Raw genomic sequence first — 23,570 nt, 5'->3', positions numbered from 1 at the left:
CTCTTGGTTAAGAGGCTCTCCTGACACGGGAAAGGCTTTAAGTAGGGGTTCAGAAACATTTTCAGTGACCTGTGGGAAGCAGAGCTGTCATGGAAGGCTTTCCATTACATTCAGAGTAAAATCCAGGAGCCTGAACCAAGCCAGCTGCTGCTCACTCCCAGACTCCTCTCCTCCACCCATCTCTCACACATTAGCCCTGGGACTCCTTCAATTCCCAGAACACTTCATGCACTTTCCCACCTGAAAGCCCTTGCACATCCTCATCCCTCTGCCCCTTTTCTCCATCTTTCCTTGGCCAACACTTCCTCAGGCTTCTGAGTTCAGCTCCTTTCTCCCTCCAATAAAGTAAGATTACTCTTCTTTTACTTTAAAGCTCCCTGTTCTTTTCCTTCCTAGTGTTGAACTTACTTACTGGATTTCCATTCTCCACCAGACTTTGTGCTTCTTACAAGGAAGGATCATGTCTGTTTTGCTTACTAGTGTATACTTAGAGAATTTGAAGAGTGCAAGGAAACTTGTAGGTGCTCCATAGACATGAACAGATAAAATCAAGGCCCAGAAAGGATCTTTCAAATCTATGAATTAAAAGATCAAATCACATTTTCAGGGAATTAACTAATCATCAATGGTTATAATAACACTGATTATATGCAATGCTTATAGTCCTCAAATTTTCTTTTATTCCTTAGACTAATTATTTCAGGCAGTAAACATAGGAAAAAAGGCCTCAATATAAGAAAAAAAAATCTTACTAAAAAAGGTTTAAGTTTATAAATCTATGACAAAAATAAATTATATTTATTGTTAGTTTATAGTTCAGTAATTTAGAATAACCTCTAGTAATTAAAAAAATAATGTAAACAAACCTAATTACAGATTATAAAAAGACAGTGATTCTTTTATGACCTTATTTAATTTTTAACACAATAAAATGAGCTCTAAAAGGTACAACAAAAGGAAAAATAAGTCAACAAATGACAAAAATGTAAAAGTATTAATATTCTGATTTAGTATATGAAAAGTAAATTATATTGGTACAACAAAAGGAAAAATAAGTCAACAAATGACAAAAATGTAAAAGTATTAATATTCTGATTTAGTATATGAAAAGTAAATTATATTGACACAAGCAAGCTTTCAATAAATTTTAAAAGCTTTCTTCTCCTGTAACTCTCAAACAATAGACAAAAGTTAACTGGTCTAATTCAGAGAACCAATAATAGTTAGCTTTTAAATAGTGTCTTTCATCTCAGATTCTAAATGGATATTCTTCAGAGGCATCTGTCTGCTTCTTCATTGCAAAGTGAAAAGCTGACATGGCATTCCATGTTGACTGAATGCATAAATAGATTCATGGACAATAAAAGGTCTCAGCAGGAAAGAAGCCATGATCTCAGTTTCCAGTTCAATACTCTCAATATCAAATTTGTTCACTGACTTCTTCATTTATTCATTAATATTTATTGAGAGTTTGCTACAGGTCTGGCCCTGGGGAAGCCCTTGGCAATACAATAGTGAGCAAAACAGAGACAGCTCCTGCCAACCCTTCCAAAACAAATCTATTGACTTCATCAATATATTTATTTTTATTCAGTCACTTATAAAATTAAATTGTATCTACTCTTTAAAACATTCTACATGAAGTAAACTAGTTCTCTGTAGTTATTCTAGCTAGCCACTTAAACACAAAGTTATCTTTTCCTTTATCCAGCAGATTTTTCCTATTTACCATATTTATCAACTTTTGATTTTATGTACAGAAATGATAATACATTTAATTAAAGCCTTTGTTTCTTCTTGATTATTTGAAACAGACAGCTCCCAAGCTGGGTCACATACTAACCAATACCAAAGTCCAGCACTTATGGGTTGAGGTTTATTTACCCTTAAAAGAAGACAAACCTCAAAGAGTCCAACAGGCCTTACCTTCCTCCACTGGGACAGTCTGTTCTGAGGCTGGTGATGGGGGTGGAGAAGGAGGCAGATTAGCTGTCTCTTCAGCTGCTAAAGATCAAACAATGGAAAAATGAGATACAACAATTAATCCTACTAGCCCAGTGGACGTGTAGGAGTTGTGCCATCTGTAAAAAGGACTCTATCAAATTCAAGGAAAGATTCAATAGTAAGTTGCATTTGACTCATTTTATTTTAGCCCCATTACCTGATTCATAAATTTTTGAAAACCTAAAAAAAGAAAAGCACTTAATATTAAAAAAAATCACTCCATAAAAATGGATTAGAGATAACTTCTAAAATTCTATCATTAATCTCATTAATTTTTATCTGCTCTTTCAATTAATAAAATATTTAATTCTGATCCTAATTTACTACATTCAAACCCAGCCAGGTTAAGCATTTTAGTTTGGATTTGAATTGACTGATTAAAACTATGTTAGAGCTGGAAACTATTGTTTACCTTGATCTGGAAACTAATCACAGCTATTTTAGGAGATGCATTTTTTAAACAACATTTTGTTTACTGAGTATAATGTCAAATCCATCTTCTGTATGTATTCTCAGAAAAGAAAACCGAAGCTGTCACAGCCTGAGGCAACCTTCAGATAGAAACATGTACTAGTGGGAGCTGAGAAATATTCTGGCCTTGGCACTACACATGAAAGAAGACCAAAGAGAAATGTTCTAAAAGATGAAATTCATTCACACTTAACTCCGTTTTCCTCTTGAAGACACTTACCTTCTTTATGACCAGTCACACGAAGGTAAGGGATTTTAAAAGGAAATATTTATCAGTCAAGGCCAGTGGTAAAATTTTTTTAAATAAGCCTTGTGGGCTTCTAAGGGATATTTTAAAGTTTTATTTTTTTTTAAGTGAGATTTTTCTTTTAAAAAATAATGGAATTTTGCCACTAACAGGGCATTATATTAAGTGAAGTAAGTCAAACAGAGAAAGACACATAGTGCACATCATTTATATGTGGAATCTAAAAACTACAGAAAACTAGTATCTATACCAAAAAAGACAGAACCAACTAGTGGCTACCAGTAGGGAGGGAAGAGGGGCAACACAGGGGTAGAGAATGGGAGCTATAAACTACTGGGTGTAAGATAGGCTCAAGGATGTACTGTACAACATGGGGAATATAGCCAGTATTTTGTAATAGCTATAAACGGAAAATAACTTTCCAACTGTATAAAAATTAAAAAAAATTTTTTTAAAGTAAGGTTTCCTTTCATTTCAAAGAACAATAGAAAGAAAGCTAATGTTTTAGATAAGTTTTTCCCTCTCTGTTTTAGGTGAAAATAATCCTTGATCATCAAAGAACATTTTATGGAATATAATTAGATTATTTTTAATTATTATTGAGAGAGGAGAAATTTTTGTGGTTTAGTTTTTAATAGACAATGCAGTGCTTATCAGAAAATCAAGTATTAAAGATGCATAAGACTGAAAGAACAATATTTATACTATTTTTAGGCTTTAAAAACCACATCTTTCTATGGGTTAGTTATACATACTTGTGAAATAAGCATATGTTGAATTGCAAGAGAATTTCCTTTTTTATGTGTCTCTGCATGTGTATACATCTACATCTAACATCTATCTATCCATTGAGAGTAGGGGCACCAAGCCTTTTGCTGAGAGCGTTTTCCTTGGTGAGCACCATTATATTACCTGTTTGGTCCTGTAGGGCATTTGACTTGCAATGGAGGCAGAGGGCTAATGTATTGCCCTTAAATGAACAAAGTGAAGACTAGTACCTCATATGGGATTCCATCATTGTATCCCATATAAGGTACTAGCCACTGATGATTCTAACAATCTCTGGCTATAGGTTTTGGTAGCCTTTTCAGGGAGACCCCAGAGACTGTAGTATAGACAATCATTAACCAAAACCCATAAAGGGAAACAATCATCTCTAATTAAAGCATTAGAACATTTTCCTTATGAGTGGGGGCCATGACATCAAAGTGCATTGGCTTTATTTTTTTAATAACTATCTCTGCTGCTGCTGCTGCTAAGTCACTCCAGTCGTGTCCGACTCTGTGCGACCCCAGAGATGGCAGCCCACCAGGCTCCCCCGTCCCTGGGATTCTCCAGGCAAGAACACTGGAGTGGGTTGCCATTTCCTTCTCCAATGCATGAAAGTGAAAAGTGAAAGTGAAGTCGCACAGTCATGCCCGACTCCCAGCGACCCCATGGACTGCAGCCTACCAGGCTCCTCCGTCCACGGGATTTTCCAGGCAAGAGCACTGGAATGGGGTGCCACCGCCTTCTCCAATAACTATCTCTAGTGGTCTGGAAAAGAAAAATGAAGGGCAATTTAGGGTCAAAGTGTAATTATAAGTTGACTGTCCTAAAGACTACTGAAACGCCACAATGAGCCTGTTGAGAAAAGTGAAAATAGGTCCCAGTGCATCCCAACAGAGGCGTTTGATGAATGTCACAAGTAGAGATGGAGTACGAGATACGGCCTATCTTTGAATGTGAAGGCTTGATCCTGTGATTGAGGTGCAGCAGACACTGCCCCTGACCTGAGACTTTCTCATTTACCTAAAGGCAGAGCAGGAGGTTGATCTTTAGGCTGAGCTTCTTTCTCTTGTTCACCTTTCAGGACTGCTACAGCTTCCGCCGTGACTACTTGAACTATCCTTGCAGACACCTCCTCTGTAATAAATAGTAACAAAAGAAAATAAAATGAGCCATCAAAAACAGGTGGCAAAGAGGAAAATTAATCAAACAATACAGTCAATTCGAATTATATTTCTCTTTCTGCCTAAAAAGTGCAATAGGATAAGTTGCAGATAAACACACACACACAAACACATAAACCAAAAAAAAAAAAGAGAGAGAGACAGAGAAAGAAAATAAAAGGAGCTAGCATTCTGGGAGCTAAGTGAGATGCACATAGAACTAAAGCAAACAACATGTATGGCAGCTTAAACAATAATAATAAAAAAAACTGTTTATATAAACAGAAACAATGTATTATTTTATACCCAGTAAAACACTCTTCTATGCTAATCTGAACAAATACCATGATTTAAAATCATAAGAAGATGCTTCAAAATGTGAATTTGTGATTAAATAACATTATCTGGGTTCAGTATGAACAAGAGAGATTAAGAAAAACCTGGGAAGATAAAATTTGAGTGGAATACATGGAAATGATGTATCAGATAGTCCCTTTCTAAAGAGCTGCTCCTTTTCTCAATAGTGGATGGTTTGGATGGAGGAACCTGTTAGGCTGCAGTTCATGGGGTCGCTACGAGTTGGACACGACTGAGCGACTTCACTTTCACTTTTCACTTTCACACAATGGAGAAGGCAAGGCAACCCACTCCAGTGTTGTTGCCTGGAGAATCCCAGGGACGGCAGAGCCTGGTGGGCTGCCGTCTATGGGGTTGCACAGAGTCGGACACGACTGAAGCGACTTAGCAGTAGCAGTAGCAGTAAAGATCTTTAAGGCCATGATATATATTCAACTTAGTCAGTGTAATTGTTGTTGTTGTTAGTCACTAAGTCATGTCCAACTCTTTGTGATTCCATGGACTGTAGCCCACCAGGCTCCTCTGTCTATGGAATTTTCCAGGCAAGAATACCAGAGTGGGTTTCCGTTTCATTCTCTAGGGGATCTTCCCAACCCAGGGATCAAACCCACATCTCCTGTGTGAGCAGATGAATTCTTTACTGCTGAGCGACCAGGAAAGCCCTATAGGCGGTGCAATAGTTTCATTTTAAAAAGCTAGAGTGAGAGGGAGGTTCATCATTAAACTGATCAGTCTGTGAGATGCCCAATCACTAGTTTTTGGACTGTCACAGCATCTGCTGAACCATGTCAATGCTAACTTTATATAACCTTCTCAGAAAAAATTCAGGCAATGATGATCCATATATCATCAACTAAAAAGGAAAGAAGTCTTTTGAGATTAAAAATATTTTCTAAATTAGAGATAAAATTCTACAGAATTTTTTTTATCATATTTATAAAAAAAATCTACCACAAGGAAATTAGTCTACTTTGCACTCATTTTAATTTCACGATGAAGGATCCTTTTTCTTTACTATCAAAAACAAGTATGGAATAATTACAGTATCAAGTAGCAAAGATACAATTCATCTTTATAAGGATGTTTTAACCTATATAATTTAATTCATCGGATCAGATAGTATCACATAATCTTAGAGCTAAAAGAACTTTGAGAGAAGTTTGTCTAAATTTTCCCATTTTGCAGATGAGAAGACAAAGGCTGGGTATATTTGTGAGATTTGCTCAAGTTCACACAGCTGATGGAGGCAAAACATATTAGAACCCAGGTTTTCTAACTGTTATGATGTTCTTCCTCTTAAACAGAAGAACAGAAGGAATAATGGAAAAATAATCAAAAAATTCTTTAGCAATCATGTGTGAATTACTAAAGGAAATATATGAACTCCTTTAAAGGTATGAACCAAGGAAACACACTCTCAGATCTGCTTGTCTATTCATGTATCTAACGTACACTATTGCTATTCCTGATTATATTTGGAGACTATGTAACAAGCGATTGACCAATATCTATCTATCTAATCATTTATCTAGGCTAGGCTAAGTCACTTCAGTCGTGTCCGACTCTGTGCGACCCCATAGACGGCAGCCCACCAGGCTCCCCCGTCCCTGGGATTCTCCAGGCAAGAACACTGGAGTGGGTTGCCATTTCCTTCTCCAATGCATGAAAGTGAAAAGTGAAAGTGAAGTCGCTCAGTCATATAGGCGGTGCACTAGTTTCATTTTAAAAAGCTAGAGTGAGAGGGAGGTTCATCATTAAACTGATCAGTCTGTGAGATGCCCAATCACTAGTTTTTGGACTGTCACAGCATCTGCTGAACCTCAGCGACCCCATGGACTGCAGCCTTCCAGGCTCCTCCATTTATCTACCTACCTATATATCTTGAAGACTGTGTTAGAAACTGCAACAGATAATTTACCTCAAGAAGATGAATATTTTATTTCTAAGAGATGGCATTATTTTATTAGCATTTTAGCTTTTGCAGGTAAATATGTGACAATAACAATCATCAAAGCATTGTAAGGATTAAGCATTGTAATCATCAAAGCACTGTAACTGCTATGCTATTTGGTGGGAGGACAGAGGAGGAAGAAGGGCAGTGTGTTTTCATGAAGTCAAGCTGCTGGGTTGAAAGGCTACTCTCCCAGAGTGACATTATCAATGGAAAGAATACTGCAAAATGGGCCACAGAAAGTTAAATCCACTTGGAGACACTTCTTTGTTGTCTACACTGTTTAATTATATAACAAAAATAATTAGTTTACGTTTTGTGAATTGCCACTTACATATATTAACTTTCAATGAAATTCAGACATTTAAAAATCAATAGAGTAATTTTAGCACTTCTAGCATCCAAGTGTTTTATGGAGAACTGAATGCAGTGGAGAGGTGGAACAAGCACTCCAGAAAATGGGATACATATAAAACCAATGCATCCTCTGGATCATTCCTGCATCTCCCTGTTGGCAGTATGTACATTAGTATCTCCCTATAGCACTTAGGAAATATATCTTGTGTGAAACTGTGCTGGTACACAAGTCTTATCTCCACTACTATGTAGTTTCCCAAGTCAAGGATTTTCTCTCTGGCATTGTTGCAATTCTCGAAGCTTCTCTCATTGAACTTTATCCAGATTGGACCTTTAACAGAATTTTTTGAAAGGATGAAAAATCAACATGAAAAGCTTGTTCATAATATTTACACAAATTCAGAAGTAATCTGTGCCTGTTACTATATTTACTAACTTAACCCCCCCATTTATAAAATTTATTGTATTCTTAAGATTTTGATGCATTCTAGAACAGTATTTCTTAAATGGGGTTCCAAAATTCTTCTGTACTTTCTGAAGAATTTTCCAGGATCTGAGAGTAGTTAAAAAATTAAATTTGTTTAAATTGGGAAGACAGTCCAATAAAAATAATACAAATATCTGCTAATTTATGTGAACAAATTACAAGTGAGCTACATAATTATACTAGTCATTTTGCTTGAGAGTGTATTTACAATAATTCTGACACCATGGAGAATTAGTTTACACATTCTTGGCTAATGAGAACACAGGTGGACTTAATAAAGAATGCATTTACATGAGGTGTAGGTCAAATGACATCTTTAGGCACTGTACAGGCTTTCAAAATATTCTAAACGGAGATAAATAAAGGGAAAATTGGATCATAACTTGTCTCCAATCAGTTTAGACAGGGCCAACTTTAGTAAAATGCACTATATCAGCTGGTACCACATGTTTTATGAGTGATAATTTAGTTTTAGCAAAACAATATTAATTTAGATGGAAAGTAGCAGGACATTTGAATTTTATTGGGTTTGCTGTTTCAAAGAACGTTAATTTAAACGTGTTTGAGTTTCATGGTTGAATAAACTGATTTTATATTTGTAGGTATTTAATCAAAACTAGTAAAATAATTTAGCCCAATCTTAGGAGAACTGATCTTTTTTTTTTTTTTTTAACAAAGGAATTTCACAGATTATAAGAAATGCTACTTTAGAATAATCAAATAGGCTGTGTGGGAACCAAGTTCATGACACGTTATATTCCATTCTGGGGAAAATAATATTGTTAAAACTTTAAAAATAGAAAATAAGTGTATTTTCTAATATTATTATAATTTAACACTTTATTCAGGGAAACACAAATATAGGGTTGCTCAGGGGTTTCAAATGGTCCAGTCAATTTAAAAATCTTTCTCTAAGCAAAGGCTGTCATCAGTGTAGAGATGGAAGCTTTCCCCATGAAGGATGGCCTTTTCCCAATGGAGGCCTAATCAGCAGATCTCCTGAGGAAGCCTTATCGTTATAGCCTGGCTTTGGGAACAGGGGCAAATTTACTCAGGGTTCAGGTAAAGTTCAGGGAAGACTAATGGTAAACATGTCAAACATATACAAAAGACAAAGGAAGACAGTCAAAAAATCAGACCTGTAAAAACGATGTTACAATGTGTGTGATTATATATATATATAAGTATAGCTAATTATGCAATTATATATATATATTCATTCTACAAGTATTTATTAAATGCCACCATCCATCCATCCAGCCTTCTATCATATCTTTCTATCTAGAGTATTACTATCTTTTATGGTGTACATTAGACAAAGTCACATGGACTTTAAAGCAGAGATGTGTGGGCATAAACTCCAGCATTGCTACCTTCTAGTTACTTCATCTTTGGAATTTTACTCAAACTCATTGAGTTTCAATTCCTCAACCAAAATAAATGGAAATGATAGTAATACCCATCTCACAGGTTGTTGTGAGGAACTCAAATATACAACAGGCCTGGCACATCAAGAACTCAAATAAAAAGATTTCCCACTAGTTCTTCACCAAGATGTTTTTATTTTCTCTCAGTCATACACTGTTCTGAGTTTTCTACTTTTATATTTCTACTTAAAGAAAGAGCAATGGTGATATGCAGTAAGAGTTCCAGCCCAATGAGGCTATTTATGTTGAATTATAGGATAGTATGATTACTCTGTGATTACTTATGTTGATGGCCAGTTTTTCTGGTTGTTATTGTTGCTTTCTTTCCCTAGACAAAGCTAGAGGGATGTAACTTATTTATTTTCCGGCTTCATACAAACTTCTTTGGCAGTGTAGGCTCTGGGCTACCACCTGCTCTAGATTCAGCCAGTAAGTCCCAATTATCGAGGGTCTTCTAGACAGTGTTTCTAGAAGCATGATAACCTTTATCCACAGCTGAGGACAATGAGCAACATGAAACATTCTTTTTGTGATGAAAGATTAGACTACATTTTAATTCTTCATTGCTTACTTGTTCTACATTCTTATTCCCTTTCTTACTTTCTAATTTTTTGCTGTTAATTTTTCCTTCCAAACATTATACATATAAAATTTTGAGTAGGATTTAGTCATTCAGAAGATTAAAGATGAATACAGATTATGCATAAATTGACAAAGTACTATTCATTATACTTCACTGAGAGTTAACATGGATCTTGACAAGGCCAAATTTGCCTGTTACTCCAGGTATTTCTTGACTTCCTAGTTTTGCATTCCAGTCCCCTATAATGAAAAGGACATCTTTTCTGGGTGTTAGTTCTAGAAGGTCTTGTAGGTCTTCAACTTTAGCTTCTTCAGCGTTACTAGTTGGGGCATAGACTTTGATTACTGTGATATTGAATGGATTGCCTTGGAAATGAACAGAGATCATTCTTTTGTTTTTAAGATTGCTTCCAAGTACTGAATTTCAGACTCTTTGTTGACTATAATGGTTACTCCATTTCTTCTAAGGGATCCTTGCCCATGGTAGTAGATATAATGGTCATCTGAGTTAAATTCACCCATTCTAGCCCATTTTAGTTTGCTGATTCCTAAAAGGTCGATGTTTCCTCTTGCCATCTCCTGTTTAACCACTTCCATTTGCCTTGATTCACGGATCTAACATTACAGGTTCCTATGCAGTATTGCTCTTTACAACATCAGACTTTACTTCCATTACCAGTCACATCCACAAATAGGTGTTGCTTTTGCTTTTGCTCCGAAGAAAGGAAATGTTAAAGAATGCTCTAACTACCACACAGTTGTACTCATATCACATGCTAGCAAAGTAATACTCAAAATTCTCCAAGCCAGGCTCAACAGTACATGAACCATGAACTTCCAGATGTTCAAGCTGGATTTAGAAAAGTCAGAGGAACCAGAGATCAAATTACCAACATCCATTGAATCACTGAAAAAGCAAGAGTTCCAGAAAAACATCTACTTCCGCTTTACTGACTATGCCAAAGCCTTTGACTGTGTGGATCACAACAAAATGTGGAAAATTCTGAAAGAGATGGGAATACCAGACCATCTGACAAGCTGCCTGAGAAGTCTGCAGGTCAAGAGGAAACAGTTAGAACTGGACATGAAACAACAGACTGGCTCCAAATTGAGAGAGGAGTACAACAAGACTGTATATTGTCACCCTGCTTATTTAACTTATATGTAGTACATCATGAGAAATGCTTGACTGGATGAAGCACAAGCTGAAATAAGATTGCTGGGAGAAATACCAATAACCTCAGATATGCAGATGACACTATACTTATTGCAGAAAGCGAAGAACTAAAGAACTTCTTGATGAAAGTGAAAGAGGAAAGTGAAAAAGTTGGCTTAATTCAGAAAACTAAGATCATGGCATCTGGTCCCATCACAATGACAAATAGATGGGGAAACAGTAGAAACACTGACAGACTTTATATTTTTGGGCTCCAAAATCACTGCAGATGGTGACTGCAGCCATGAAATTAAAAGACACTTTCTCCTTGGAAGAAAAGTTACCACCAACCTAGACAGCATATTCAAAAGCAGAGACATTACTTTGCCAACAAAGGTCTGTCTAGTCAAAGCTATGGTTTTTCCAGTAGTCATGTATGGATGTGAGAGTTGGACTATAAAGAAAGCTGAGAGCCGAAGAATTGATGCTTTTGAACTGTGGTGTTGGAGAAGACTCTTGGAGAGTCCCTTGGACAGCAAGGAGATTCAACCAGTCCATCCTAAAGGAAACTGGTCCTGAATATTCATTGGAAGGACTGATGTTGAAGCTGAAACTCCAATACTTTGGCCACCTGATGTGAAGAACTAACTCATTATAAAAGACCCTGATGCTAGGAAAGATTGAAGGCAGGAGGAGAAGGGGATGACAGAGGATGAGATGGTTGGAAGGCATCATTGACTCAATGGACATGAGTTTGGGTAAACTCCAGGAGCTGGTGATGAACAGGGAGGCCTGGATTGCGGTAGTCCATGTGGTTGCAAAGAGTAGGACACAACTGAGCGACTGAACTGAACTGAACTCACAGCTCAAAACATGCCACATCTTACTGTAATCTGAAATTCTGAAAGGATCAGTTATGTTTCTTTTGAACATCTAAAATTTTCAGAAGTGGACATTTTTAGTCTATGTTAGAAATTGTCTTAAGGACGTTGTGTAATATGCATTTTATTCTTTATTTTGTTAATGTCAGGGATTTCCAATTTCAGTGAAAACCTTACAACCAGTATTTGAATATTAACTTGGTATAATTTTACCAGCAGTGTCATTATGTTTTTATAACTAATACAAAAGTAGCTCATGATGTGGCCATAAAGTCTTGTCATGCCTACGCAAAATGAATGGATAACTTGGAACTGATCTGATAAATGATCTGTCTAAAAATCAGCTAGACTGAAAACATTAAAAACAACTTCTTTAAAACAAATCAATTTTATAACCTTTAAATCATGTTATTGCTTATGAAAAGTGAAAGTGAAGTCTCTGAGTCATGTCCAACTCTTTGAGACCCCATGGACTTTAGCCTACTATGCTCCTCCATCCATGGGATTTTCCAGGCAAGAGTACTGGAGTGGGTGCCATTGCTTATAGGCTTATATAAAAGAAAGGATTTAAAGATAAAATCCAGGGAATACAGCAACAGGTGACACTGTATCATCAATATAGAGATAAACAGCTACAAGTAAAAAAGTGAAGTCTGTCTTGTAAACATATTCTGAATAACAGACATGGGGTTGGTATTCACAAGAGGATCAAAGCAGTCCTCAGGAGAAGACTGAACTGAATTCTGGAAAGCATGTTTATTTTTGTTACTGGGTAAATCTATTGGTGGAAGCATATACCATCAATAGAAGTAAATAGGTATAAGAAACTGAGACATACTCTCATCCACAGAAACCTACTTGATAATACCTTGGAGACATGATGCTAAGCTATTTACATTCTCCTACATGATGAATAAACATCATATTGCAATACAAGGTTATTAAACAAGTTGCTACACTAGGCACTTCTATTTCCTGTCAATATTATATATTCCACAAAGTAACATATTTCCCAAGTTGGAAAACTTGCAAAATCATGGATAAAGGCAATTTACTATCTCATTAGAATATCATTTTGATTTATACCAGTGTAGTACAGATATTTTATATCATAGTAGATTCTGGTGTCAGAAAATCTGGAATCAAACCCTGTCTTTAGCTCTTACTAATGGCAAGTAAATACTCTCTCTAAGCTTCAGTTTCCCCATCTAAAAAGGGGAACTGAAGTGATATTCATCTTTTGGTATATTGGGACAACTAAATGAAATTAATTTATATATATATATATATATATATATATATACACGCACACATATATATGTATAAAGTGCTTATTTAAATTATATATTACTATTTTAATCTCATTCACAGTTTTGTTATCATCAAGTCTACTATCGTCATTTGACTGACAAAATGTAGGTAAAGAATGACAGTTTCTGTCATACATTAGGATAATTCTGTCATTTTCCCCAGTGAGTATCTTCTTGCTTGAATTTTGGGTCATTGTCTAACAGACTGTATCGGGCTCCTGCCAGTTATTCTTGAAACTAAAACGATAAGGTAAACTTTACTCTATCCTTATACCATGTTGCTGTTGTTTAGTCACTAAGTTGTGTTCAACTCTTCTGTGACAAGGCTCCTCTGTCCATGGGATTTCCCAGGCAAGAATACTGGGGTGGGTTGCCATTTCCTTCTCCAGGAGATATTCCCGACCCAGGGGTATTCAGCACTTACAGTCGGTTTGCAGTCCTCCAGTTTTTTCCATGATGCTGATTCATGCTACACCACTATGCACTCCTGGTCACATTATTTTATCACGTCGAATTCTGTTGCCAGTGTCAGGCCCTGTTTTTAGCACCTATTTTTGGTTTAGTTATTTTGTTATATTAATCTATCTATATCGTTTGTTTGATTTATAAACAATGGAGCTGAAACTTTCTCAGTGGCCCTGACAATTCCAACCTGGTTCTGAGCAACATATGACATTGTTGGTATACAAAGAAGTCTGATTTTAATGTGTACCTTTTGGGTTTTCATCACAACCAGTTGAGATGACTTGAATATGTAAAGGCTCACTGATTACACTGTGAACAAAAAAAATCCAAGCAAGTTGGCATATGCCTGAGAATATATTTTTGTTGATTTCTTTCAGGTAAAGAGAAAAGTAAGAGATGTTGACAATAAATTCAACCATATGGAATATAAAAGCCATAGTGTTTTTGCTTTTAAGAATAATAAGTATAATAGTGCTATGTTGAAAGAAATGACAAGTAAGCCTACCGTACACTTGTGAAAGAAGGAAAACAAAACAATTTTAGACAGAATGCTCCTGTCAAGAAAAGGTTTTTCTCAGTGGGGTAGAGAATGGTTGCCTAGGAAACTGAAGCTAATTGCTGCTGCTGATGGAAACTAGTCAACAAGGAAAGCACTGTGTTTGAAGCACTCGGCTAAACAAATACCCTAGATAAATTCATAAAAACAGGGAAAGAAGGAAAGTTCCTTGCCTCTGCTCCAGCTTAATTTGGAGACTGAATGGTCTCTCTGAAGCTGTTACCCGTGATCAACTGTTGATGAAGGAAATTAAAAGAGCAGATTGGTTTTTGTTGTTGTTGTGGTTTTGTTTGTTTCTCTGGCACCTTAGTACTTATTAAAGAGGCCAGCATTGGCATATCCCTTCCTAATTAGATTCTCATTGATCTCAAAGGGTCACCCTAGCCACCTGGCCAACACGACAGCTGTAGATCTCTGCGTACCAGCTTTTTCTTTCAAAGATGAATTCCAAAGATTTACTGACTAAAACAAGGATAAATTTATGAGGGAAAGCACCTTTACAGTAATGTTAGTCTATGGAGATAAATGTATTTTAAGATGAGGAATCATGACTGCACAAAGTTCATTCTGAAGGGTACTTAAATTTAAGTTATATTGTACCCACTCCAGATGATGTAACTATGCTTAGTCATTACCAAGGCTATGAAGACGAGTAAGATATGGTGTTCCTATATTTAAATTGTACTGGAAAGTGGGACAATCTCATTGAAGAACATGTTTTTTTTTTTTTTAAGATTTTTCTAGTAAGGGCCACACATGTTGGCTGATCTGTACATTCACAGTCACTCACATGGTCCTCTTCTGAAAGGCATTTGCAACCACTTGGGCTAGGATTAGGAGTACAGTGTATGACTATAGGAGAATTTTCCCTCTTTCTCTTTTTTCCCTATTCCAACCGATGTGCTTAAATCCATAATCTTGTTTAGATGGCCAATTTAATCTACTCAAATGAAGTTCTTAGAACTTGGATAGAATTGGCCTAATGTTTAATTTACTCAAAGGGAAAGACTTTGTAAATTAAGATGGTTATCAGTAGAAGGATATTGCAAGTTAAGAACAACATATATGGAATCAAAACTAATTAGAAAGGCAAAGCACAAATCAAAAACAGTACCTACTGGAAAATTTCACTTCTAGTTTTAAGGGTACAGCAGAAGAAATAAAGCAAGCAAATATGGCTTAGCTTTATAATTATATATTCTAATTAAAGGTTTGTGCTGTTGGTGGTATTGGAGGATCTAAATGTAGTAACATGTGCATATTTGTAGTGTTGTTTGTATTTCATATAGTAAACATTTACTAATTAAATCAGCTTGCACTATTTTATTGATTCTAAATTAATTTGGGAAAGAAATGTCTTGGGGAATATGGCTCTCTGAAAATTTCTAACTGCTTAATATCAATAAATTGAGTACAATAATTAAGGCACTGAGGGAACTGATAAAATGCTTTTAGAGCCTTGTAATGCTCAGGTTTTGCATTTTGTCAAAACCATTACAATCGTACTACTCCTTGTAGACTTGAGATAAATTGGATTACTGTCTGTATTGTCTTAAGCATATCACACAAAGGAATGTAGCAGAAGACATTATTAATAACATTAATGAAGAGATGAAATATCAATACAACTAAGAGAGATTGAAAAAATTCACCCTTAGAGTAACTATGTGATAAACAATACAAAATGTACTGTGTGTGCAGAACAGCACTTGCACACATGTGTGTGTATGTGTGTGTGAATCTATGCATGTGCCAGCATAGATGCATAAAGGTCCATCTGTGTCTTCAAAGTTTTATCTGTTTTTGGTACCTCAAAAGACCTGGGCACCAGCGCGAGTCTAAGAATCATATGGGGAAATTATTGTTTCTACATTTGCAAAACCAGGAATGTCTGAGACAGAGAACACAATGAAAAAATGGAAAAACATTCTAGATTCCAAAAAAGAAAAAATCATTGAGCAAAGTTTTAAAGTGTAAGTGCTCTATATATCAGGAAGAGTCTTTACCAGTTACTTCTATAAACTGAAAGATTTCATCTAGGGAAAAACTGTTACAATAAAAAGGTAAAAATCATCAGCTTAGCTACATTTTGTTGGCTCCATCTCATCCCCAAGGTAATAATTTGAAATCTTTGGAGGCCTGTGACCTAGAACCCTACAGAATTTAGGAACTATGTGGTGGGAAGATTGCTTTTGTCACAGTACATCATAGTGTCCCTTCAACCAGCAAACAGACAGACCAACATGACTTCTGTGTAATTAGTTTGCTTAAGCGTCTAACATAGTTCTAAGAATGAATGTGTAAATAATAATATACAACATCCACTGTATTTGATTCTTCTTAGTCAGTCTCTCATGAAATGTAAGTATTTTAAGTGTTTCTCTTTTACAACTGCCTATTTTATTTTTAGCACTGGAGTTATATAAAATGTTGTTCACAAATATTCTCTTTATATCAGTCCTGAAAGGACTTGGCGGACTTTTAAGTCACTAAGTACACATGGTAAGTCTTTATCATTACAAATTATAACTGAATATATATAACCTAGAACCATGTTTCAATTATACTGCAGGAAAAGGGACAGTGGAATTAATTACATTATGAAATTCTGAAAACTAAAATGCTATGTATGATAGAAAAGAAAACAAAAAATGAGAAAGAGATAATTTTGAGTCATCCTTCTTTTAGTCTTTAATAATATTTGTTAACTAGAGCTCAGCCATAACATAAGATAAGGAGGACTGTTTCTTTGGAAAAATTCCAAAAAGCAAAATTGTTGATAGTTAAGAATCTTTTCCAGGGTCTCTGAGTAGCAAAATCAAGAGAATTTGCAAATAAGAAGATAATTTTTTTAAGTAAGAAAATTAAGTGTCAAGTCTAAAATTATATTTATACTATTATGATAGTAAAAAGCAAAGACAAATAAATTTAAAAATTTATGCCAAAAATTATTCTAGAATAAAAATATCTTTTGTATTCTGGATTGATGGATGCATTCCATGAAACATCCTATTAAATGAATTTCTCTCCAACTATGGGATACAAAAAGTTTATGTTAAGACAAAAACAATTAATAGTAATTTCAAAGTAATCTTCAGAAATTTACAAATAACATACAAATACTACTTTAGAAAATACCCTCTAATTATCTGTTGAAATAAAATTTTACATTGATGATTTTGCTTCAGTGTTGTTTACTTATCTCAAGCTATATCTCTTCTATGTAGTGGGTCTCATATTGATAGCAAGCATACCTCTAGAAATACTTGCAAACTGTGGGTGCCAAGGGTGACACTTAAAACTGTCAAAGGTGGGATGGCAAATATTTTCAAGAGCACAGATATCATTGTTATCCTAATTGGACGAACTTCCTCTCCTAAAATGCAACTTTTGAAAGTGGCATCTGTACTTGCTTTAAACTCATTTCTCTCTCTCTCTCTTTTTTTTTTTTACTACAATCAAGACAGAAGAATTGGATGACAACTGGCCTGGAAGAACTGTCTTACATGCTTTGTGAGACAGCCAAGTTAGTGCAATTTTTTTTTTTTTTTTGAGAAAAATCAATTCTGGTAAAGCTCTCAGGAGAACAGATTTATTCCAATCTTTCCAAAGCTTTAGTCATAAATCTTGGTTTTTCAAAAAACCAATAGATAATTTTTAAAGAAAAAAAATCTACACTTTAGCTTAAGATAAAGAATAGTAGCATGGAAATGCAACAAGGAGAAAAAGTATCCAAAGAACTGATTCATTTAAAAACTGCTTATAAAATTAACAGTAGCTTAATTAAATACTGTCCTTTAAATACTGAAATAATTAAAATTAGAAAATGTAAATGGGAGCATCTTTCATTTTAATATGTCAAAAAGAAAAAAAAAATCTTCAATTACATGCAGCTTTTAAGATTTTTTAAAATAAGAAAACTAGAGAAGTGTGTCTGATTGAAACTGAAACATTTTCCCTCAAATTAGTGAATAAATATCCCTGTTATTCAATAGGGAAATGCTGTTTATTACCTAAGAACTTATCATTTTCAAGTAATTTTATAGACTCAAAGATGAAGTACTGTAAAATAACATTCAGATCAGATCAGATCAGATCAGTCGCTCAGTCGTGTCCGACTCTTTGTGACCCCATTGGTGATATATTAATCAGATTGACCTTCAAAAATAGGATATATAACATCTCTCCAAGACAATACTAGTATATTCCTTTAACTAGTATAATTCCTTTAATTAAGTCTATGACTTAGAGCATCCATTTTCTTTAAGAGTCAGTTTGTCCATTTGTCAGAAATGAAATTTATGTGGTCTTCTGATTTATAGTAGTGAGGCAATCTTCACCTTCAAGCCAGAAGATCAACAAAGGTGTGCATTTTAGAGTTCTGTTTGCAGGATATTTCAGTATCATTTTCTATTGAGGCCAACTCTTACATCAGACTGTATTTTGCAAGAATGAACAAGAAAAGTTGTTCAATATCTGTGTATTTCTTAGCTGTTAGATTATGGATGTGTCCCATAAAGGTCATATATGCTGATTTTTTATACTCTTCCCAGTTCAGGTGTTTTCATCATCAAGACTGTATTTCTAATCAGATGTCTTACTTCTATCTTAAGTCAAAGATATGTTTTATTCACTAGAAATCTTCACTCCCATTTGCAGAACATAACAAGTCTTCTGCTATATCCTTCCATGACACTCTCTTTACAACAGTATTTCAGAATTCCAACTTGATTGAGCTAGTCAACACTTCTACAGTTTTTACTCTGAATCCAGCCTCCTTCCATGTTCCTCCATCTGCCTCTTTAGTTCCAATATTCCTAACATCATCTTTCCCACAAATATGTTGCTTACACAGTATTTATACAAATATATTCAAAGTTTTTGTAGCCCTATTTTGTTTATGTAATTTCTAGTCTCAGAATTGAACATGAATACTTTCTCTCTTCCTTTCTTTTTCTTTTTTCTGAACTTTTTATTTTGTATTGGGGTACAGCTGATTCACAGTGTTGTGATAGTTTCAGGTTCTCTCTTCTTTATCTCACTTTCAAAAATATTTATTAGCACCTACTACATGAAACAACAGACTGGTTCCAAATAGGAAAAGGAGTACGTCAAGGCTGTATATTGTTACCCTGCTTATTTAACTTATATGCAGAGTACATCATGAGAAACGCTGGGCTGGAAGAATCACAAGCTGGAATCAAGATTGCTGGGAGAAATATCAATAACCTCAGATATGCAGATGACACCACTCTTATGGCAGAAAGTGAAGAGGAACTAAAAAGCCTCTTGATGAAAGTGAAAGTGGAGAGTGAAAAAGTTGGCTTAAAGCTCAACATTCAGAAAACGAAGATCATGGCATCCAGTCCCATCACTTCATGGGAAATAGATGGGGAAATAGTGGAAACAGTGTCAGACTTTATTTTTTTGGGCTCCAAAATCACTGCAGATGGTGATTTCAGCCATGAAATTAAAAGACACTTACTCCTTGGAAGAAAAGTTATGACCAACCTAGATAGCATATTCAAAAGCAGAGACATTACTTTGCCAACAAAGGTCCGTCTAGTCAAGGCTATGGTTTTTCCAGTGGTCATGTATGGATGTGAGAGTTGGACTGTGAAGAAAGCTGAGTGCCAAAGAATTGATGCTTCTGAACTGTGGTGTTGGAGAAGAGTCTTGAGAGTCCCTTGGACTGCGAGGAGATCCAACCAGTCCATTCTGAAGGAGATGAGCCCTGGGATTTCTTTGGAGGAAATGATGCTGAAGCTGAAACTCCAGTACTTTGGCCACCTCACACGAAGAGTTGACTCATTGGAAAAGACTCTGATGCTGGGAGGGATTGGGGGCAGGAGAAGGGGATGACGGAGGATGAGATGGCTGGATGGCATCGCTGACTCGATAGACATGAGTCTGAGTCAACTCCGGGAGTTGGTGATGGACAGGGAGGCCTGGCGTGCTGTGATTCATGGGGTCGCAAAGAGTTGGACACGACTGAGCGACTGAACTGAACTGAACTGATGGAGTATAAGCATTGCATTATATACCAGAAGGGACATGGAGATGAATGAAGCACAGCTTCCACCTCAAAACACTTACGATCAACACTATTCAGTTCAGTTCAGTCACTCAGTCGTGCCCGACTTTGCAACCCCATGAATCACAGCACGCCAGGCCTCCCTGTCCATCACCAACTCCCGGAGTTCACCCAAACTCACACCCATTGAGTCGATGATGCCATCCGGCCATCTCATCCTCTGTTGTCCCCTTCTCCTCCTGCCCCCAATCCGTCCGAGCATCAGGGTCTTTTCCATTGAGTCAACTTTGCATGAGGTGGCCAAAGTATTGGAGTTTCAGCCTCAGCATCAGTCCTTCCAATGAATACCCAGGGCTATTAGCAAGACATAAACATGGTACACAGCGGTATTTGAAAGAGGAAGAGATTCATTTGAGAGAATAAAATGAATCAGTTCTGGACCTTTGATCATGGATTTCTGATAATCTCTTCTGTTGCATGTACCCTTTCAAATGAGTCCTCTGACACTTGTTTCATGATGCGGCATTTGAATGAAACCAGAACAGAATGCTTGGGCAAATTAACTAGGTTTGCAAAAAAGAACATTGTTAGTTCAAATAGAGAACTGACTACTCATGCTAGAGTTACTTATGCAAGAATCAGAGGTGCTCAGCTCCCAGCCTTACCTTGACCTGTGTTTCCAAACACAAAACCTGGACTGAAAATACTGAATCTAATTTTCAGGGTGCTGAGGCGGAATCATCTCTATTACACATGGTTTTTCTCTGAATCATGTGTTGATTGCTCCCTTAGTACCCATTTTGCCTAATGTTTTCTGAAGTTTGAGCATTGATGAAATCAACTGTAGAAGTGGACATTTAACTCTCCTTTCTAACATTTGCACAGTAGCATTACCTAGTATTTGCATACTTGGTAAAAGCTGCCATGAGAGCCTAGAACATATGCTTCCCTCTTTGTCTGCTCATCAGTGTCGCTGGGTTTAGAACTCTTATTTTCTCTGAGTGTTGCTGAACCATGACTCATTCTGTAAGGCGAGTCACACAGAGGGAGGGCACTGGGCGGTTTGGTGTCTTTCCCCCCCAGGAGTCATGATGTCAAGTCAGATCATGCTTAAACTACCAGGTCTGCAACGCAGCACCCGTCGTTCTGTTCATCTGCTCCTGGTATGAATTTCCAGACTCCCCTGACAATCAAAGCAGTGCTTTATGTAATGTGCTAAGGTGCAGTGAAGTGTGAGGGAATGAGAGGGCTTGATACACTGAAGCAGAAAGTCGGTTCATCCCAAGTAGCTTGGGGAGAAAAGAGGGAGGTGTTGATGACTGCTAGGTACTCTCTGACCTACTAACCTCCCAGTAGCGATAAAACCAAACCTGGAGCCAACCCTCAAGAGGATATTGGTATACAGTGACAGACAGTTTTCTCAGGTATATGCAAGCAATATAATCAAATTTATATATATATCTCATACTTTTCAAAAACACACCTTAGTGACTGATGAAGAATCTTCTCCAGATATTAGTTAATTTATTTGTTCCAAATTACTATTAAGGTTTTTCTCTTTTATTTTCTGGGAGGAGAGAATTCTTAGCAATTGAGCAAGGGACATATAAAGGTCATGCATAATCCTCACTGAAACATAGGCTTAGAGGGTCCAAAAAAAAAAAATCAGGAAGACTGGCTTCCATGACTGATTATTGTCATCTATTCACTACAAACAAAAAAGATTTTATGAACTGTTTAGAAATCTTCTCTAAATGGAGATTTTAAAAAACCTCAAATAATTTGGATACATTGAAAGAAAAATACGATGATACAACATGGGAGCATATTAGGAGAAAATTTGATAAGGTCTTTAAAAAAATACAGGATTACGAGAAAGGCTCAAGTGAAAAATACAATGCTATTAAATTATATTTACAGTTAGAAACAAGAGAGAGTAATTTTTACAAGTAGTTCTGAACTCTCCTTAGCTCAAATCTGTTGCATTAAGATTCAAATTCAAAACAATAATTTTTCAAAGTGTCAGTGGACCAAAGAGAATTATATATATGTGTGTGTATGTGTTTGTGTGTGTGTATATATATATATCTATATATATATATATATATTAGTGTCTATGATTTAGTTCTGACTTTAACCCAAAACAAGACAATAAAGAAACAAGAATGATTTCCACAAGTGCATGGGAGGAATTTTCTGGAGGAACATACATGGGAGTAAATGCATATGCAAATTAATCTTAATTTTAAAATATTATATTACGTTAGATCAAGCCTTACTCTTCACAACTTGAAGTGTTTGTAAGCAATTAAAATTCCAAGGAATAAAATCATGGGTTTTATTTGTTGAGTCACTGGGTTTAATTAAAAGGAGTCAAGAGAAACCAAGTTTTCCTTAAATTTTGATTCATAATTACTGGCTTCAAACAATCACATTCCACTCTAAGATTCTGGCTGAAGAACAAAGAAAGATACAAGGTAATTTTTTTATAGAAAGAACTACCTACAATTGCACATTTAAATAAACAACTGTATCTGGTACCTATCTTTTTTTCTAATTTGTAAAACATTTTAAGCTGTATTTAGCAATATCTGCTATAAGCAAGCAACCTTACCAAGGTTGAGAGGCTGTTCTTCATTATAAAGTCCAGGTAAGACAGCCCCCAATTAGGTTCAGATCCCCTTCTATTTACCAACAAGGCAAGTCACATATGATTGAAGCTAATACTCCAAACCTGCTTCAAACCGTACAGAGAGCACACAGGACAAAGCAAACGTGACAAATACAAACCTCATGCCTTTTCTAGCAATTCTTGTCTTTCTCACTTTTTCTAGACCCAGATGCCCAACCTTTCGAAGGAAAACATTGCAAAGATCCCCATTTTCTGTCCTTGTCCATCGGCGCAGCCAGGTGCAGACACTTTGCGGTGAGGCCGTGTGCTTTTCTGCAGATCCACCCTGAATGCTAAATAACTGCTCTGCACACTCCTCTGCGGAGCTTGGGGAAATGGCAGCCAGAGCAATGAGTGGTTGGCATGGCAACAAGAAAAGGAAAATCTGCAACCTTTTGTATTGTTAGGCCAGCCTATTTATTTGCCTTGGGGGGTGGTGGGGCCGGCTTCAGTCACGTCACATGAGAAATGGTTCTGCACTATTTTGCTCTGTGTGCATTAATATATATTATATATAATACACTATAGTTTAAATGGGATGGTGATTCCTACCGTTAAATCTAAAATGTGGGAATGGAGGGAGGGGACTATGGGGTGAGAAAATGCAGATTCAAATTTTCTAAGATTAGAAAGGGAGAGAGAGAAGTGTAGAGGTATATTCAGATTTTTGCTTGTGACTGATG

The 23,570-nt window shown here is 36.1% G+C and overlaps 1 protein-coding gene across 7 annotated transcripts in view; it reads right to left on the bottom strand.

Annotated features, from left to right (window-relative positions):
• Positions 1-23,570, bottom strand: part of MAP2 (microtubule associated protein 2) — a 133,478-nt gene that overhangs the window by 48,688 nt on the left and 61,220 nt on the right. For all 7 annotated transcript variants that reach the window (XM_055573326.1, XM_055573319.1, XM_055573322.1 and 4 more), the window contains exons 4-5: positions 4,514-4,627; positions 1,927-2,004 (exon numbers count right to left, since the gene is read on the bottom strand). In XM_055573326.1, coding sequence (XP_055429301.1) covers positions 1,927-2,004; positions 4,514-4,627 — 192 coding nt within the window. The remainder of the gene's footprint in view (positions 1-1,926; positions 2,005-4,513; positions 4,628-23,570) is intronic.

The sequence above is a fragment of the Bubalus kerabau genome, chromosome 3, assembly GCF_029407905.1.
Source record: "Bubalus kerabau isolate K-KA32 ecotype Philippines breed swamp buffalo chromosome 3, PCC_UOA_SB_1v2, whole genome shotgun sequence".
Classification (NCBI taxonomy): Eukaryota; Metazoa; Chordata; class Mammalia; order Artiodactyla; family Bovidae; genus Bubalus; species Bubalus kerabau.
Note: the sequence above shows the minus strand (reverse complement) of the source record. Positions and strands in the feature narration are given on the sequence as shown.